The sequence below is a fragment of the Elephas maximus genome, chromosome 2 (assembly GCF_024166365.1).
Source record: "Elephas maximus indicus isolate mEleMax1 chromosome 2, mEleMax1 primary haplotype, whole genome shotgun sequence".
NCBI classification, from domain to species: Eukaryota; Metazoa; Chordata; class Mammalia; order Proboscidea; family Elephantidae; genus Elephas; species Elephas maximus.
The window spans coordinates 39,983,576-39,996,237 of NC_064820.1; the positions used below are offsets into that span (position 1 = coordinate 39,983,576).

At 44.7% G+C, this 12,662-nt stretch overlaps 1 protein-coding gene across 2 annotated transcripts in view; it reads left to right on the forward strand.

The window, feature by feature from the left end:
- The first annotated feature begins 755 nt into the window (after positions 1 to 755).
- DNAJC21 (DnaJ heat shock protein family (Hsp40) member C21) overlaps positions 756 to 12,662 on the forward strand; it is a 28,930-nt gene continuing 17,023 nt past the window's right edge. For both annotated transcript variants that reach the window (XM_049862108.1, XM_049862104.1), the window contains exons 1-2: positions 756 to 1,005; positions 10,983 to 11,076. In XM_049862108.1, coding sequence (XP_049718065.1) covers positions 909 to 1,005; positions 10,983 to 11,076 — 191 coding nt within the window. In that variant the 5' untranslated portion in view covers positions 756 to 908. The remainder of the gene's footprint in view (positions 1,006 to 10,982; positions 11,077 to 12,662) is intronic.

Consider the following 12,662-nt stretch of genomic DNA (forward strand, 5'->3'; position numbering starts at 1 on the left):
CAGCGGTTAAAGCGTTCTGAACTCACCTGCTCTGTGGGAGAATGCTTCCATAAACATCACAGCCTTGGAAACCCTATGGGGGCAGTTCTACTCTGTCCTATAGAGTCGCTATGAGTCGGAATCCACTCCATGGCAACGGGTTTTTTTTGTTGTTTGGTATATTCGAAAATGTTCTGATGCTTCCTTCTCCTGTTGTGTCAGTTTAAATCATCTTATTCACTGCCATGTTGCACGCATATTGTTCAAAATGAGCAACATTAGAGTTCTTAGAGAGTGGCAGCCGAAGAAAATTGGAAAGAGTTCATAAACCTGGTGTTTAGTCCAACCGAATCCCCCCAGGTATTAATCTGAGGAGGCTTGAACAAACCCCCTTGACTGCTTCGAGCCTCATCTAAAAGAACGGGACTCAATTGTGAAAACATAGCCAGAACACCAACAGGATGTTATCCAGAACTCTCTCCCAACCGCATCTGCCTCGATGCCCCGTCAGCCCTCCGGCCGGCCGCCCACTCGGCGCCCCTCCCCACCGCCCCGTCAGCGCCCCTCACAATGCCCGCGCGCCGCGGCCCCGCCTCCCGGCCGCCGAGGCCCCGCCCCGGCTCCGCCTCGCTCCCGCGCGGCCCACTCCCAGTCCGAGCCCGCCCCCGCCCATGCGGAGCCGCCGGCACCGCCCCCCCCGCGCGCCCGCGCGCCGCAGCCCGCGCCGCCCGCCGCCGCCGCCGCGCGCCGCCGCCGCTCCGCGCCGCTGCCGCCGCCGCCGCCGCGCTCGCTGGCTGGCCCGGTGCGGGGCCTCGGCTCCCGCCGGAGGGGAAGCCCGCCAGCGCCGCCGCCGTCGCTTTGGCCCGGATTCTGGCCCCGGCGCCGCCCCGAGCCCCGGCCCCAGCCGCAGCCCCCCGCCCGGCCGGGCCATGAAGTGTCACTACGAGGCGCTGGGGGTGCCGCGCGACGCCAGCGAGGAGGAGCTCAAGAAGGCCTATCGGAAGCTGGCCCTGAAGTGGCACCCGGGTAACTACTTCGTGACCGCCGCGGCCCCTGAGAAAGCCCCGGCCTCCACGACCTTTCTCCCTGTCACCCCTCGGATGACTCTGGCACCCCGGCTGCGCCTCCGGCTGGCCGCCCTGTAACCTCCCTCGCCCTGGAAGCCGTGCCCGGGCCCCACAGCCCCGGCCAGGTGGCCCTGCGCAGCCCTTCTCTGGGTGGGCGCCCTCCGTCCCTCGTGGACGCAGCCTCTCACCCCCCAGGCTTCCTTGAAGCGCCGAGCACCCCAGCACTTTCCAGGCGGCCCTCGCATTGCCACTTTATTGGGAAAGGCGGCATTCTGGCGACTTCGCCTGCTCCTCCCACCCCATTGCGGACCCCAGCGAGGGAGGAGCCGCGAGCTCTTTGAACTCAGCCTCGCCGGCTTGTCTCTTCTGGCTTTGGTCACCTGCCCCTCAGCTTCCCGGGGCTTTCCCCTCTGCCTCCTGTAACTTCTTGGAATCCCAACTACCACAGTGTAACTTAAGGCTCTTTTCTTATTGAAATTAAGACACGGAAAGCTAGTAAAATGTCTTTTAGCTAGGTATGCATTTTTTTTTTTTAGCCAGCTGTTTAAGCAGAACCTGTATTTTACTTTGAAGATGATGCTGCGGATTGTTTTCATTCTGTGGCTTCCCTAGTTTCTATGTTTACTGGGAAGTATGCTTCCTTTGGATGTTTTATTGGTTGTAGTTCCGACCTGTGTGACTTTTATTAAGTAACCTGATCTTTCAGCCTGAGGAACGAAGACAGTAGTTCAATCTCAGTTGCTTTGAGGTTTCTAATCAGAGGCTTTATTATTAGTCTTCATCAGTAAACACGTTTATGGAGTTTCCAGTTTATGCAAGTCACTGCATTGTACCTGTGTGGTTTCTGAAATGCAAAGGTGGGGACCTCAGAGTCTTGTTGGGAAAATACATGAAAAGTTAAATGCTAATGCAAACAAAATAGCACAACGTGCTTAGTTGGTGGTTGGATTAATAGATGAATTAATACATGCCCCGATAATTCATGGGAGTGATCACTGTACTGAGAGACTAGTAGGGAAGCAGACTGCCACAACTTTCTCCCTCAGAGCAGCTGGGGGCTTCGAACTACCAACCTTTCAGTTAGCAGCTGAGCACTTAACCCCTGTGCCACCAGGGCTCTTTGGGGAAGAGCACACTAGTGGACAAAGATGGTCTAAGGCACACTTCGACTAAAGGCAGAGTGAAAATATGGCTTAGGAGAAGAGCTAAAGGGAAGAGCAGAGGACCCAACGTCAGAAGGTAATGCCTGTAGTTGATGGATCAAGAAAATGAAGGAATAAGCCTGCTACTTAGAGTTAGAATGAGTCCTAACAGAAGAACTAAAAAAATATGATATAAATATATTGGAGGGGAAGAGATAACTGAGCTAAATCTCAATCATGGCAGGAAGTCAGTAGATACATCCAAAATTAGTAAACCCAAAAATAATGTCCAACACCCTGAAATGGAGGTAATTTGCTCAAGAAACTGAGTTAGGAATTATGAGGAAGTTAGGAATTCTTTGCCTGTCTGGGTGGGAAGAGGTGAGGGAGATGATTAATTCTTGTAACCATTTGCATATGTAATTTTGATGATTTAAAATGTTTTGAAGAGTTGTTCGGAATTAGATTTTGGAGGGCTTTAAATGTTAGGCTGAGGACAGTGACGTTTGTTTTTGCAGTGATGGAGAATTGTGGATGGTTTTTACTGAGATGTTTGAGGTGACAGGAGGAACTGAGTGAATTGAAGAGGGATGGAGACGGAAGGCAGGGAGTCCAGGAGTCCACAGTGGGCAAGTAAAGGCCCAAGCCAGACTCAGGGTCAGTGGGAGAGAAAAGGCCCTGTCTTAGTTATTTGCTGCTGCTATAACAGAAATAGCACAAGTGGAAAGAGAAATTTATTCTCAGCCTAGCAGGCTAGAAGTCTGTATTCAGGGTGCCAGTTCCAGGGGGAAGGGTCTCCCCCTCTTTCTCTCTCTCTTTGTCAGCTCTGGAGGAAGGTCCTTGTCATCGATCTTCCCTTCATCTAGGAGCTTCTCAGGCACAGGTATCCCAGGTCCTAAGGACGCACTCTGCTCCTGGCACTGCTTTCTTGCTGGTATGAGGTCCCTTTGTCTCTTCTCTTGCTTCTCTGCTTTATGTCTCAAAAGAGATTGACTTAAAACACAACCTGATTTTGTAGATTGAGTTCTGCCCATTAATGTAAGTGCCACTGATTCCCACCTTATTAACATCATACAGGTAGGATTTTCAACACATAGGACAATCACATCAGATGACAAAATGGTGGAGAACCACACAGCACTGGCAATCATGGACTAGCCAGCTTGACACACACTTTTTGGGAGGACACAATTCAATCCATAACAGGCCACATGGAAGAGATGTTGCAAAGGAAATTAACCACCAGATTTGGTGGTTAATTGGAAATTAGTGCAAAGAAGAAAGGAAAAAGTATGAAAATGTTAGTTAAAAAAAAAAAAAAAAACCCATTGCCATTGTTTTAGTCATCTAGTGTTGCCATAACAGAAATACCAAATGTGGGTGGCTTTAACAAAGAGAAATTTATTTTCTCACAGTCTAGTAGGTTACAAGTCCAAATTCAGGGTGTTGGCTCCAGGGGAAGGATTTCTTTCTCTGTTGGGTCTGGAGGAAGGTCCTTGTCCTCAATCTTCCCCTGGTCGAGGAGCTTATCAGGCGCAGGGAACCCGTGTCCAAAGGACACACTCTGCTCCTGTTGCTGCTTTCTTGGTGGTATGAGGTCGCCAACTCTCTGCTTGCTTCCCTTTCCTTTTATCTCGAGAGAGAAAAGGTGGTGCAGGTCACAGCCCAGGGAAACTCCTTTTACCTTGGATCAGGGAGGTTACCTGAGTAAGGGTGGTGTTACGATCCCACCCTAATCCTCTCAACAAAATCACAATCACAAAATGGAGGATAACCACACAATACTGGGAATCACGACCTAACCAAGTTGATACATATTTTTTTGGGGACACGGTTCAATCCATGACTCATAGTGACCCTAAAGGACAGAGCGGAACCGCCCCATAGGATTTCCGAGGAACAGCTGGTGGATTTGAGCTGCTGACCGTTTATTTAGCAGTCGTAGCTCTTAACTGCTGTGCCACAAGGGCCCCATGTTACTCAAGTATTAGTTAATTACTTTGAAACCACATTGGGCTGTTAGGAACAGAATGTGTTTCTTCTGAATAGCATAGTAATTTCACAGCATCCTAAATATCTTTTGGTTTATATAATTGAGAGAGAAATATTTTCTCAGGAGATGCATGATTTTGACATGCTTTGGTGATTTATTCTTTAGTTAATTCTACCATTCAACAAATATTTAATTTCATTCTATATACAGGGTGTGCTACATCTGGATCCTGGAGTTAAGACATGGGCTTTGCCTGTAAGAATAATTTGTACCTTAAACAGAAAGACCGCTTTTTTTTTTCTAATAGTTTTTTTGTTTTTAATTAATTTTTTATTGTGCTTTAAGCGAAAGATTACAGTTCAAGTTAGTCTCTCATACAAAAACTTAAACACACATTGTTATGCGACCCTAGCTGCGCTCTCTGAAATGTGACAGCACACTCCTCCTTTCTACCCCAGATTTTCTGTGTCCATTCAACCAGCTCCTGTCCTTGTCTGCCTTCTCATCTCACCTCCGGGCAGGAGCTGCCCATTTAGTCTCGTGTATCTACCTTTTTTTTTTTTTTTTTTATCTACTTGAACTAAGAAGCACACTCCTCACCAGTATCATTTTATATCTTATATATCATTTTATATCTTATAGTCCAGTCTAATTTTTGTCTGAAGAGTTGGCTTCAGGAATAGTTTTAGTTCTGGGTTAACAGAGAGTCCCAGGGCCACATCTTCCGGGGTTCCTCCAAGACTGCCTGTTTTTAGGGTGTTAAAAAAAGAGAGAGAGAAAAATTACCTTTATTTATTTTTTGAGGAACTGAGAGTACTTTCCAGCAGAGTCAACAGTATTGCCCAGGGAGAGGACTCCTTGTGAACGGCAGGCCAGAGCATTGTGAATGCGTTCAGTAATTCATTTGATGAAGATTCATTGAGAACTTTACCGTGTGAACAAGGCAGGACTGGTCCCTGCTCTGATGGCGCGTACTGTCTGTGGGGAGACACAGATAGGAAAGCAGGCAGTTTCAGTCCAGTGAGATGAGGGCTGTATGAAGGAAATACAGGGCACTAATGTGCAGTGGTTGAAAGCTACAGCTGCCTATCAAAAGTCAGCAGGTTGAATCTACCAGCCGCTCCTTGGAAACCCCTTGGGGCAGTTCTGCTCCATCTGATAGGGTTGCCATGAGTTGGAATCAACTCGATGGCAATAGGTTCTTTTTCCTAAATCAGCACGTAAGGATTCCTGGTGGTGCAGTGGTTAAGCGTTCAGTTGCTAAACAGTAGTAGGTCGGCAGTTCGAGCCCACCAGTCCTGGCGATCTTCTTTAAAAATTACAGCCTAGGAAACCCTGTGGGGAAGTTCTACTTTGTCACATGGGGTTGCTCTAAGTCGGACACACACACACAAATGAGTACATGCACGTAATCTGAACCGAGTTTATGTAGGGGTGGGATGGGTGAGGACGTCAGTCCAGGAAATGCATACCTGAAAAAGTGACATCTCAGATGAGGCCTAAAGTGAATGCAGGCAGTACTGGTAGAGGGAGGCAGAGAAAGCATAGCAGAGACCAGGAAACGGAAAGAAGTGATTCTGTGGAGGAAACCGGCCCAGATCCTGAAGACTGTGGTAAGCCAAGTTAGGTCATTCCTTAAGGACGTTGGGAAGCTATTGAGTTGCAAACAAGGGAGGTGGTAGATTTGTGTTTTTCAAGGATCCCAGTGGTTAAGTGTTTGGCTGCTAACCAAAAAGTCTGCAGTTCAAATCCACCAGTTGCTCCTTGGAAACCCTATGGGGCAGTTCTACTTCACCCTATAGGGTCGCTATGATTTGGAGTCAACTCAGTGGCAATGGGTTTTTTTTTTAGTTGGCTGTAGTCCAGAAAATGGATTGGAGGGGTGGGCAAGACTAAAGTCTGGAGGCAGGGGGATTAGGAGGTCAGGGAATGTTGAAGTCACCTAAAATGAGAATAGGACCTGGGGTGGAAACTGTGAGCCAAGTACCAAAATCTTCAGTGAGTAAGGAGGTCAGTAGACTGTGAGGGGTGGGGGCAGAAGGTGGTTTGGCCCAGTGATCTACATCTGAAAAGAATGCTAGTTTCAACTGGTTGGTGACTCAAGGATCAGTGACCAGGAGGGTGCCAGCTCCACCACCAGATCCTGCACTAGGAGTACTGTGGCAGAAAGGAGCTGCCTCCAGAGAGACCAGGGGTTAAAAGGCACAATTCATGAAATGTTCTGGAAGGCACAGTAGAAAGGTTTAGGAAGGAGCTCAAGAGTGTGTCAAAAGAAAATCATGAAAAATAGTGCGAGGATGCCTTTTAGACTTTAATGACTGGATTTGCAATACCTGTGACTTTTATATTTAGCTAATAGTGAATGTGGACTTTAAATTTTTTTATTATTGCTTTTTGACTTATTATGGGAGCCCTCATGTCTCAGTGGTTAAGCGCTGGGCTGCTAACTGAAAGGTGGGCGATTTGAGCCCACCAGTCGCTCTGTGTGAGAAAAGACTTGGTGATCTGCACCCGCAAAGATTTAGAGCCTACGAAACTCTATGGGACTGCTCTACTCTGTCCTGTAGGGTTGCTGTGAGTCGAAATTGACTGGACGGCACACAACCCAACAGAACATAGTCATATGCTTTTAGATTGCAGTTCAATGTTATGGTCAGGTCAACTAGTTATTTAAGTGAAATACAAAGTAGTACGACAGATTGAAAAAATATTTAAGAAAGAAGCTCCAGTAAAAGATTAGACTTTGCTGTCAGAGGGTTCATTGATGGGTTTTATGTGCTTAAACCTTTAACTTTCTCCAGACTTCTTTTAGGGAGGAAAAAAGGGAGTGAGAAGAGACAGGACAAGGTATAGTACTAATTAAAAGGAAAAAGAAAATCCTGAAAGTCACCTTTTTTCTTTTATGTAGTAGGATTCAGTTGCTGGCTTTTCAACCATTCTATTTCTAGGTCATTTGATTTGGACTTAATAGTTTCTCCTCTTGTTCTAAAAAAAAAAAAAATAGTTTCTCCTCTTGTTCTAGGAGGCAAGAAAAGAAGTGGAGGCTGGGTAGGTTGATGGTGCTGTAGTTGTTGAACAGCCCTACTTGAGGTGTGTTTGGTGGCTGTTGAAGTGTATTTGATGAATGTCAGAAAATACCAGAATGTCACAGGGCTTTTCCTTGCCTTTATCCTCTTGAACTTATTTATTAATGATTTGATGAAGACAAAGACATGCTGATCATTTTTAGCTAGATTCTCACCTTGATGGGGTGGGTATGAGGATTGTGCATGCAACAGGAAACTGACCATAGTGGCAACATCTAATGGTTTTATTTTTCTCATATAATAAATCTGGGTTGGCCCATCCTGATGGCTTCAGGTGCTTGATGAAGCCATCAAAGACCTGGGTCCCTTTCTTACATCCTGGTATATTAACCTAATATGGCTTGAGTCCTTGCATGGAGCATAAGCAATTAAGCATCAGTGATAGAAGTTTATTGGTCTTTTATGTATTGGTCCAGAGATAGGCAGGCAAGGCCTAGTATAGCATTTCTCCTCCATGAAGTCCTGGAGCCTCTGCCAGCAACTCTCATATGGGACCCTTCCTCATGGTTCAAGGTGGCAACTAGGGCTCCTGGGCAGCAGAATGAAGAAAAAGATGAGGAGGGGAAGAGAGTGTGGACTAGTTGACTTTTAAAAAAAAAGTCTTAAAAGCTGCCATAGAATACTGCAGATTTTACTGACCAGCACTTAGTCACGTGGTTGCACCTAAACCTCAAGGGAGGCTAGGAAATGGGGACCAGATGCTCACCATGAAACCAGGGTTTAGTTCTCATTGGAAGAAGGGAATAGTGGATATTGGGGGTGAACTCGCAGTCTCTGCCACCATCCTCATAATTGAGAGATGACTTCACCTGCAGGCGTCATGCCCTGGCTCTGGGCAGGACGAAAGGGGCAGATAAGGGCACAAGGTGAGTGCTACCCAAGCCCATCTCTTCATCAGGAAAGCTGTGCCTTTCCTGGATGCTTCACTTAGTAGGCTTGTACTTACATCTGATTGGCTAGAACTGGGTCACCTAATTACCTCAACTTCTGGGAAGATGAATGTTTTTTAATAGGGTACATAGCCACCCTAAACAAAACTGGGTTCTGTGAAAAACGAGGAATCATATCCACATCTGTCATAGAGTAATAATTAAAAAAATAATTGCAGCGGGTACTGGGTATCCAGTACTACCTAGAAGTGATTGCAACAAGGTCACAGCTATTGCCGTCCAGTGGATTCCAACTCATAGCCACGCTATAGGATGGAGTAGAACTGCCCTGTAGGGTTTCCAAGGAGCGCCTGGTGGATTCAAACTGCTGATCTTTTGGTTAGCAGCCAGACTCTTAACCACTATACCACCATGGTTTCCAGGGTCACAACAAGAAGGTGGAATTTGATAGTCTTAGTTGGGAATAACAGAATTTTTTAAATAAACAGTTTATTTTTCTCACCAACAAGAAGGCTTGGAGGTAGCTGCCTGTTGGCGTTAAGTGGCTCAGCATTTTCAGGTTCCAGGTCACTGTGAATCTCTTGGCTGTTCCCTCATGATCTCAAGATTGCTGCTGAAGTTCCAGCCTGTATGTCTATGTACAAGACAAGAATAAAGAGGAAGGAGGAAGAAAATAAACCAGTAGATGTCTGCTTCTATCTCAATTGGTCAGAACTGTGTATGTGCCTGTTTCTAGCAGCAAGGGACGTTGGGTAAACAAATACTTTAGCTTTTCCAGCCTCCACAGTAAAGGCTATAAGAGAAAAGGGGACAGGGTGTTAGGTGATCTGTCACAGAACAGATTACTAAGTCTTACATTTCAGTTTAAAAACAAACACATTACCATTGTACAGGTGTCAATTGGCTTGTCAGAAATTAATGTGGAAAATACTTAAAACTTTGTTGTAAGCATGATTTAATGTGGTGTTGCTGCTAAAAGAGCTGATGTAATTAGCTATAATGATTAAAAATGTAGTGTTCTCAGAAAAGGAAGCAATAAATGGCTCCTTGGTGGTTACTTATGCCTGGCAGACCGTATTTGATGCATAGGCTTTCATTCCAAGTGTCATCAGGGGAGTAGGCGTGCCGTAAGAACCTGGAGAGTTTAGTCCAGAGAAGACACCGTAGGCAATGACACCTTGGCTGTCTTCACATGGGCCACCACGTGGAAGGAGAATTAGACTCGCATTGTATTCTGATATACAGGTATTTTTATTTTTTTTTCTAACTCAGTGGGAGACTTCTTTCAATTCCAAAGGACCACGAGTCTGAAATAGCAGCTAAAGCTTTTTGTGTTGAAGCATCTTAGCAAAAAGAGCTGTGGCAAATTGCAGCAATTGCAAAAGTACTGTCAGTGTTAGTTGTGGAGCAGAAGCCCAGCTGAAGGTCTTAGGACCAGTGTGAGGGTATCTAAGAAAAGGTAGCAGGATGCCCTCGAAGGCCTTGTGTTAAGTTTGTAAGACCATTTGTAGAGAATACGTTTCTGCCTTCATACTCTCTTCTAACCTCTTAGAAGACAAATTTTGAGTGCAGCTTGAACTTTGGTGTGCTCCATAGTAGAGTCAAAATATTTCAGTTACCAAGTATATTAGTTACTTACTGCTATATAACAAACTGCCCCAAAAGCTTAGAGCTTAAAGCAACAAGCAATAAAAATAGCAAACATGTTCATTATATAGACTCTCACACAGGTTCTGAGGATCAGAATCTGAGAACAGTTTAGCTGGGTGGCTTTTGCTCAGGGTTTCTCATGAGGCTGTATCAAGTTGTCAGCTGGGGCTGCAGTTATCACAGGCTTGACTGCGTCAGCAACTCTGCTTTCAGGCTCACTCACGTGGTTGCTAGCTGCTCCTTGCTGGCTGTGAGCCAGAGACCTCCATTCTTCTCCCCGTGGATTTTTCCTTTGGCTACCAGTGAATCCCTATGATATGGCAGCTGCCTTCTCCCAGAGCAAGCAGAGAGAGATAGAGAAGGACAGGATGAGGGGGCACCCAAGATGGAAACGGTGGTCTATCTTGAACATAGCATACCATCACTTCCGCCTTCCACTGTTGGCCACACCGACCAACCCTAGTAATGTGGGTGAGGACTACACAAAGATGTGAATACCAGGAGGTGGTATTCATTGGGGGCCATCTTTGAAGCTCACTACCACACTGAGGCTAAGATGTTTTCTGAATTCTATGGTTAAGAAAGCACAACGAGGGGAAGCCTGGTCATGCAGTGGTTAAGAGCTTGGCTGCTAACCAAAAAGGTAGGCAGTTTGAATCCACCAGCTGCTCCTTGGAAACCCTATAGAGCAGTTCTACTGTGTTCTATAGGGTAGCTATGAGTCAGAACTGACTCAACGGCAACGGGTTTTTTAATGTTTTTTAAACTTTATGAAGTTTATTTTAATATACATTGATAGAAAAGCTTAAAGGTAATATGAGCACTACACATAATTTAATACTTAGTAAATATTTCTTTCCATAACTGACAATATTTTTTCTTCTTTTTAAAAATAAAGTATATATTAATCAGGGTTTGCCATTTGTAGATGTCTCAGTTGGGTGCTCAGTGGTGTACCAAGGCTTAGGGGAAAGCCTGAAATTTCTTCTACTCAAGTAGATGCTTGTAATCTATCCTGATTCTCAGCTACCACCTGGGGTCCCTTGGCTTTTCCTGAGTTGTTTTTGTTTGGTACACTCCTGATCTCCTTATGGCACTTGTAATGGAAGAGGTCCTTGATAGATCCTGTCCTGTACCTTTTTGATGACTAAATTTCTGTGACTTTATTTTGGCAGATAAAAATCCAGATAATGCTGCTGAAGCAGCTGAGCAATTTAAATTAATCCAAGCAGCATATGATGTGTTGAGTGACCCTCAGGAAAGAGCATGGTGAGCATCACGCTATTCTTTCTATCCTACTTTATTTTGTTGGGAGGAATTGTCAATATAAGGTTTTTAAAAATGGTAGTACATTAAATGGTCTTGGGTGTGTTTGGAAGCATCTGTCATCTACTATTCGTTATATAAAATCTCATAGTTGAGTAGGAAGGAAGCTTAGAGATGATTCTTCCAACTATCTGATTTCATCAGTGAAGAACAGGCCCTGAAAGTTTGGCAGTGTTACATAGCTTTGATTTTCGTACTTAAAGTGACTTCCCATCAAATGAGTGTATGACAAATTACTGGTTATCAGACAAGAGGAATGTTGACTTGTCCTTTGAAACAAGTACAGTGTTTTAATACAAGAATTGTAATATTTTCCATAGAGCTACTTTGTATGAGTTAAGCTTCTACATCAGTGACAAATACTTTACTAACGATAATCTGGCAAATGAATACCATTTCCAAACAAGAATCTCTGTGAATGAAGTTTCAAGTTTTCAGCTCCTTGGTTAGCTTTTTATTACAAAGGAATAGGTTTTAAGCCCTGACATGAGCATGCAAGATCCTGCTGCTGCAAAGAGTAGTGGGCGGTTAGTGCTACTATACAGGTTCCATGTGTTAAACAGTACAGCAAAGCTGGCTGTCAGGAGAGAAAAGCTGTAAAGAAAATTGTCTTTCCTAGGAAAATCAGACAGAGGATCGTAAACTTTTCTCTACCTAGTGAATCTGAAGATCTAGCCTTAGAAATGCTTTTATCATCTTTCCAGAACTTTGAAAGTCTTTCCTGACTTCCTTTGGCCTCTTTTCTGGATCTTAGGTTGTTTGCCTGTTCCAAGGATTTCCTTGTCTTGAAGCTCCTGCCTATTAATTCTCTTATCCGAATGCTAGTAGCTAAGAGGAGCCCTGGTGGAGCAGTGGTTAGGAATTCAGGCTGCTAACCAAAAGGTTGGTGATTCAAATCCGCCAGCCGCTCCTTGGAAACCCTATGGGGCAGTTCTACTCTGTCATGTTGAGTTGCTGTGAGCTGGAATAGACTCGGTAGCGCACAACAACAAGTAGTAGCTAAGAACATAATCTTCCCAGTGCAAGAGACCTGCTTTTGAATTTTGGCTTTACTGGCTTTATGATTATCGACAACAAGTTATTTAATATCTCTGAGCTCCTATTTGATATTTGACCTACCACATCGGGTAATATCTACTTTATTAGGGTTATTATGAGGAGTAATGAGATAATGTGTGTATAAGCACCTAGCACAGTGCTTGGCACGAGATGGAAACTGTTATTTGTATGTTTGTAGTTCGTAATGAAGGTAGTAAGCACAGCATCGGCTTTACCTGTGAAGCACCAAAAAATGACAAGTTCAGAGTTTGTAAAACAAATCAGCCTTTTATTTTATCCTTGTTCTAGTTTATCAGTTCTCTGTGTTTACAATTCGGTAGATTAAGTTCATATAAATGTATGAAGTTTTATTCCAGTGTATGCTTGTAAATTCCCAGGTTACAAGTCCGTGGACCATATTATGTCCAGCACTGTCTTACTCAGTGATGTTTCTTTCCTTTGGAGATACAACTACCTTTTTGGGAGAGACC